The sequence below is a fragment of the Arachis ipaensis genome, chromosome B07 (assembly GCF_000816755.2).
Source record: "Arachis ipaensis cultivar K30076 chromosome B07, Araip1.1, whole genome shotgun sequence".
Lineage (NCBI taxonomy): Eukaryota > Viridiplantae > Streptophyta > Magnoliopsida > Fabales > Fabaceae > Arachis > Arachis ipaensis.
Window position 1 is genome coordinate 123,074,637 of NC_029791.2, and position 7,169 is coordinate 123,081,805.

General features: G+C 37.2%; 1 protein-coding gene across 1 annotated transcript in view; it reads left to right on the plus strand.

The window, feature by feature from the left end:
- The window catches only part of LOC107607912 (BEACH domain-containing protein B), a gene marked incomplete in the record, with an annotated part of 32,669 nt that extends 25,864 nt beyond the window's left edge, over positions 1-6,805 (plus strand). The window contains 9 exon segments of the mRNA XM_021107990.1: positions 4-258; positions 340-386; positions 507-600; positions 1,360-1,566; positions 2,554-2,679; positions 2,782-3,153; positions 3,273-3,504; positions 3,800-4,567; positions 6,301-6,805. Coding sequence (XP_020963649.1) covers positions 4-258; positions 340-386; positions 507-600; positions 1,360-1,566; positions 2,554-2,679; positions 2,782-3,153; positions 3,273-3,504; positions 3,800-4,491 — 2,025 coding nt within the window.

The following is a 7,169-nucleotide window of genomic DNA, read 5'->3' on the forward strand; positions in this document are numbered from 1 at the left end:
AATTTTGTTGATCGCCGAATGGCACAGGAGATGGCAGAAACTGCCAGAGAGAGCTGGAGGAGAAGGGAAATAACAAACTTTGAATATTTAATGATTCTCAACACACTAGCTGGAAGATCTTATAATGATTTAACCCAGTATCCTGTTTTCCCTTGGGTCTTGGCTGATTACTCGTCTGAGCTTCTTGATTATAACAAGTCATCTACATTTCGGGATCTCTCAAAGCCTGTTGGAGCACTCGATAATAAACGATTTGAGGTTATTTACTAAAGCATTGATGGAATGCTCTTAAAACTTTTTTAAGTATCATTCTTAGCATGTGCTTCTTCTTGCATTCAGGTGTTTGAAGACAGATACCGTAACTTCTGTGATCCTGATATACCCAGGTAATTATCCAGCATGACTGTAGAATTTACAATGGTCTTTTGTAGGCTGAAACCCAACATAAACACACATCACTTTTATGAATTTTGCTCACATGTTTTGGTGCATGTCTGTGGATGCAGTTTCTACTATGGATCTCATTACTCAAGTATGGGCATAGTGCTTTATTACCTTCTTAGATTAGAACCCTTCACATCTCTTCACCGTAATCTACAGGTATCCTACTCTGCTTCATTGCATGTCTTGATGCTTAATGTGGGTTGTTGACTTCTGGGAACTTTCATTAACTATACAAAAATGGACTTTCATTAATTATCAACCCAATGCTTAGCTGGGAAATTTGCATGAAACATTAAGGTTCCAGCAATCTCAACAAGGTGTCTATTCTTTCTCTTTGCTATCCCAGTCTGCTAGGGAGTATGTGGACAAATTGACTGATGCAAAAAATTGCAATGGTACATAAAAAGAAAGATCAAAAGAAAAATATTCTTTTGCATCGTCACTAATAGAGTGAGTTAGGGAAGTGTCTAGAAGAGTATCAAAGCCAGAAGTGGTTACTGATCTGTTAAGACAGTGCCAGCAAGGACAATTCCATCTAGCCAACTTGGATTTTCTTAACTGGCTTAAGCGTGACCCTCCTGCCCCTCTTCATTATATACAGACTTTACTTAGGTTTTAATCTCGAATTTGGTCAGTACATGATCTATTATTCGCTTAAGCTTATGTGGGAATTCGTATTTTGACACGATATTGAGGCCTTTGTTTCCAATGTAGTCATGTGTTTTCCACATATTTTTTATAATTATATTGAGAGCAAACATGCATTCTGATACTTGAAAGATTTCTCTGGCATACTTTAGTTCTTTATAGTTCTTAATACTTACACTGATTTTCTCATTCCCTCGGTTTTGGCTATGTTCTTCCCCGTTACTTACATTGTATCATGATTCATATTGCTACTGTTCTTTTGCACAGGGTGGTAAATTTGATCATGCTGACCGTCTTTTTCAAAGCATTGAGGGCACATACAGAAATTGCCTTACAAATACTAGTGACGTGAAGGAGTTAATACCTGAGTTCTTCTACATGCCTGAGTTTCTTGTCAATTCAAACTCGTATCATCTAGGAGTTAAACAGGATGGTGAACCCATAGGGGATATTTGCCTCCCTCCCTGGGCAAAGGTAGCCATTCAGTTTTCTTCAATACTGAGACATGTTTATATATGATGAGATCTGACAAATCTGTCCTAGCTGACTTGCCATTTTCTATCTCCATCTTTCTTGGCATCAAACATTTATTGGATTGCGTCTTTGCAGTGCAAAAAAATGAACAGCTATCATAAAATGATTTGTTTCAGTTTCACAAAATACAAAAGCTTCCTCTTTTTTTTAAAGATCCACAATAGCATACCACTAGGCCCTTCATCATAAACTGTAATCTAGTTTTCATTGAAGAAGCATAAAAAAGGTAAATAATCCTTGTTCTATCCCATTCCCGTGACAATAAAATTTGTGATAACCAAGATAGGTGTTTTGAACTTAGGCATTTAATGATTCTGGAAACCCTATTACCCTAAGAGGTCAAATTAATAGAATGCACATCTTATGTGTCCCAAGAAAAGAGTTATTGTTAAGCTCTATCCTAAACACCAGACCTCTCTAACTGAATATTTATAAGGTAAAGCAATGTGCATTACGTAATCCAAGCCATAGAATTGTGCTAGAATAGATTCTTATGGACCTTACAACCAATATAGAACATATGATAATATGGAGGACAAGTTTTTTGAAGCTGTTACAGAGGAAGTTGGTATGTTCTAAAGATATAGCATTCTTGTGCGCGGTTTTACTTCAGATGATAACTACAATTTTTGCACATCAATTAAGGATGAAGTGATGTAATATGGGGAATCAAAAGTGTAGCATACCCAAAAAAAAAAGAAAAAAAAATCATTGTCTAAGGTCTATGTTTCAACCATTTAATTATTTACTCTTTAGTTTCCAATGATTATATCCTATTCTCTTTTCCCACCACAAGATGCTTAGTTTCATGCATGCTTCCTTGTGATGGGATCTTTCCAATTTTGAAATTGTTCCGACCCAGATCTCCTTTCACCATTTAATTATAAGTTATGAGCAAAAGGCCTTAGTTTTATATTATTTGCATAGGGTTCACCTGAAGAATTCATTAGGAGAAACCGGGAGGCACTTGAAAGTGAATATGTTAGTTCAAATCTCCATCAATGGATAGATTTAGTATTTGGTTACAAGCAACGAGGAAAACCTGCTGTGGAGGTATGTCTCAATCAAAATTCATGTAAATTAGAGTTGGCTAAAACTTTAGCAGTCTTCAGGAATCAGGTTAGTGAAGCTAACATTTTATCATGCGGGTTATAGGCAGCAAACATCTTCTACTACTTAACTTATGAAGGTGCTGTTGATTTGGAAACAATGGAAGATGATCTGCAAAGAGCAGCCATAGAAGACCAGATAGCCAACTTTGGTCAGACTCCCATCCAGATATTTCGGAAGAAACACCCAAGAAGAGGGCCACCTATTCCGATTGCACACCCTTTACGATTTGCACCTGATTCTATCAGTTTGACTTCCATCGTTTCTAATACTAGTCACCCGGCATCTGCTGTATTGTATGTTGGTCTTATGGAATCCAATATCGTTCTTGTAAATGACGGCCTCATCTTGTCTGTTAAGATGTGGTTGACAACACAGCTGCAATCTGGTGGAAATTTTACATTCTCTGGTTCCCAGGTTGGCTTTGGTTTTTTACTATAGACTGAATTACAAGGTTTTGTAACTTAAATTTGTTTACATTTTAGTAAAATTATGTCTGGTTTCATGACTAGTGGAACAACCTCAAACCACTGCAGGATCCATTCTTTGGAGTTGGATACGACATACTTTCTCCACGAAAAATCGGGATTCCCGTGCCTGAAAATGTTGAACTTGGAGCACAATGCTTTGTGACAATGCAGACATCCTCCGAGAACTTTTTAGTATCATGTGGCAATTGGGAAAATAGTTTTCAGGTCATATCATTAAGTGATGGCAGAATGGTACAGAGCATTCGACAGCATAAAGATGTGGTGAGCTGTGTTGCAGGTGTGTCCCATAGTGCTTAATGCCTTCACAACCTGGTGACTTTAATATATCACTTAAACCTGATTTGTGACTGCATGATCGATGAAGGTTTTTGTTGTTACTTCGGCCTCACAAGCCATAAGTTTCCATCCATTGTGATAACTTTATTCTAATATGTTTTCGTAGGTTCAATAACTGGCACTTCCCTAATTTCTATTGAGCCTTTTGGTGTTTATCTATTTATTTATATTTGCTGTTTATGGTGTTCAATCTCCTCTTGTATGCTTGTGCCTCACAAGATAATGGTATGCTGCAGTGACATCTGATGGAAGTATCCTTGCAACTGGAAGCTATGATACAACAGTGATGGTTTGGGAAGTTTTTCGTGGTAAAGCCACAGAAAAGAGGATTCGTAACAATCAGCCTGAATTGCCTCGTAAAAACTATGTAATAGTTGAAACTCCATGTCATATTCTTTGTGGACATGATGATATTATAACTTGCTTACATGTTAGTCATGAGCTTGATATTGTAATTAGTGGGTCAAAAGATGGAACTTGCATATTCCATACTCTGCGAGAAGGTAGATATATAAGATCCTTACGGCATCCATCGGGCAGTCCAATATCAAAGCTAGTTGTTTCTCAGCGCGGTCATATTGTGATTTATGCTGATGATGATCTTAGTCTGCATCTGTATTCAATTAATGGGAAACATCTTGCTGCCACGGAATCTAATGGACGCCTGAATGCTATTCAATTGAGCAGATGTGGTGAGTTTTTGGTAGGTGCAGGTGATCAAGGACAGATTGTTGTTCGCTCTATGGACACCCTTGAAATTGTGAAGAAATATCAGGGAATTGGAAGGGTCATAACATCTCTAGCAGTAACGCCAGAAGAATGCTTCTTGGCTGGCACAAAAGATGGAAGCCTCCTTGTGTATTCAATAGAAAATCCTCAACTTCGGAAAACTAACCAAAACAGAAATGTGAGATCAAAGCTTACTTAACAGGAAGGATAACTACAGCATGCAGATGATGCATGGAATTTTAACAGTCAGAGCTGACCTGTGATGACTGTTCCAGGTACAGCACTGTCATTTATATCATATATATACAAAACTATTTGTCCCCTTATATCACTTATTATCATATATATACAAGATTCCCAGGTGAGTCTTGGCCATGTTGTATAAGGAGAAATAGATACAAATCAGTCATTACTCATACCTTTCAAATGTTACCTAAGGTAGCGTTTGTTTTGAGGTATTAAGACAGAGACTGGGAGACTGAGACTCAATATCGTGTTTGTTGGTTTAGAGACTGGTATTAAAATTTCTCTCTCTGTCCCCAAAATTTCAGTATTTCAATACCTCCAAAAAATGAGGACACATGAGACTCAAATTTTTAGAGATGGAGACTGAAACTTTAACAACATTTTATACCTAAAATACCTTCATTTCAATTAATTAATTCGAATTTTATCCTTTATACAAATTAAATTAGAATTTCATTCTTGTTTCAATTTCTGTCTCCCACTTTACACCAAACAAAATACTAAGATTTATTTCAATCTCTGTCTCTTAGTCCCAGTCTCTCAGTCTCAGTCTTTCTGTTTCTGTCTCTCCACCAAACGCTACCTAATGGTCGGTATAAGTTTTCCGTGAAGCAAATTGGTGGGGTGAATTTTTTTTTTATGGTAACAAAGTTCCATTTTGGTAGTATTGTTGACATCTTGGGATGCTATTTTCAAACATGCACACTTAGCCCTAATTTCTCTATAGGCTTGGTAATTAATTTCTTGATAGAAAACAAATTTGAATGAGAAAGAGAAGGGTAAACACAGAGTAGGTAAGGTATCCTCACTGGAAGAAAGGATAGGAAAAATTATGCCTGTTGCATTACTTTTGTAGCAATGCTTGTCAATTTGTCTGCATATTTGCAATTGAACTACTGTAAGAAAACCATTTGCCGAACATAGTATTGAATTTAGAATTTAAAATATTGAGTGAAGGCATTTCTCAGGAATTCCTGTTAATATTTGCTCAAATTTGTCTTGCAATGGTATTTCTTTTATGTCTGTTCTACTGTAAAATTGTAATTCTGCTGGCAAATATTTTATTTGCTGAAAAGAGAAATGAGCTTAATTAATCAGGTATCTGTTCCAGCAACTATCTAAAATTTAACCTTTTATCAATTTGAGTTATCCATTTTTGGGTCCACTTAACCATCTTATTGCTTTAATCACTCATCATAAGTTGTTAATAGGTACTCAAATTTTGTTAATTGAACTTTGCAAAATCAGAGGTGACACACTTAACACTTGAAATGCAAGTTATCATAGAATTTTCCTGGTAATTGTTTGCAAGACATTTGCCACGAAACTAGTTGTAAGCCCATTTTGCTGTAATTGAAAGATCCTCCTGAGATGTATCCTGTACTTGGTTCTCTAGGTTCATTTTATTGTCTTGTAATTTGATGCAATTCAGATTAGGAGCTGTTTTGTGACCATACTCTACTGCTAAGTGTAGTAGCAACTAAGTAGCTAACAAATGGACTAAGCACACTTGATGTCTTGAAAATTTTAATGTATTGAGTTTCAGAAACTTCGAAAATTTGTGGTTTCAATGAATTTGCCCCTTTTGCTTCCTAACAATGGTTTGTAGTGCATCGTTAGAAACATCCTTTATGTATCTGCCTGTGTATTAATTTGTTATTCTATATGGTTTGAATAATCCACGGTATTTGAGTAATATAATTGCTGACATGCAAGTATAAATTTCCTAAGCATTCGTGAATATCCCACTGTTGTTTCACAGGTGCACCCACTGGCCAGTGATCGCAAGTTTGAGGTTATGCCATGTTGCTTCCTTGCTGACCTTGTCATTTTCTTCCCTTCGGGGTTTTTGATCTCATCCCCTTCAAGTACTTAGCCTCTGTATAATGTGAGATAAAAGTGAGACCGCATGGTGGAATATAGCTAAAGCATATTTTGAATTCTTGCATGGAGTTGAAGAACTGAGTTGATTATCTACTCTCAGAAACACCATGATGGGACAGTAATTAGATTCCCTGAATCAGTTTTCTCGTGCCTGGAGTTGTTGAGAGGTGAAGACATGAGGTTTTGTTCATAAATGTACATTATATATATATTCGTCAATTCTGAAATAGGATTACTAGGTCTCTTGTGCGCTAAAATTGTAGCTATGAGCAATTATTTTAGTGTTTATCATCTGTTTACATAACACATAATATTGTACAGACAGGCTTGAATGCCATATCTTACAGCTGAATGCAAAAGGAGGACTGTTCGGCAATGTGTCATATCTGCTCTTGTGCTAACAAGTAACAACTGACTTAGCTCTTTATGATAATGATTCTAAGAACAACTTAGGGTCTTGAGATTTTGGAGGGAATGCGGGGAAATTAAAATGCTCATAGTGTAGTGGGCTCTCACTCCAATTTACTCTTGAAACCACTTTCTTGAGCGACGACAAGCGCAGGAGAAGGCGCACGACTGGGTTCCGTGTGGTTCTGTCTGGTTCTGCCGCCCGCGAAGGGAGCCCAGGAAGGCAGTGACTGAGCTTGAGACGGTGAGGACATAGAGTGCGACGAGCATGATTCCAAAACGGTGAGTGCTATACCGAGAGAGAAGTGACACACCAGAGACGAGTGGCGTGAGAGAGGT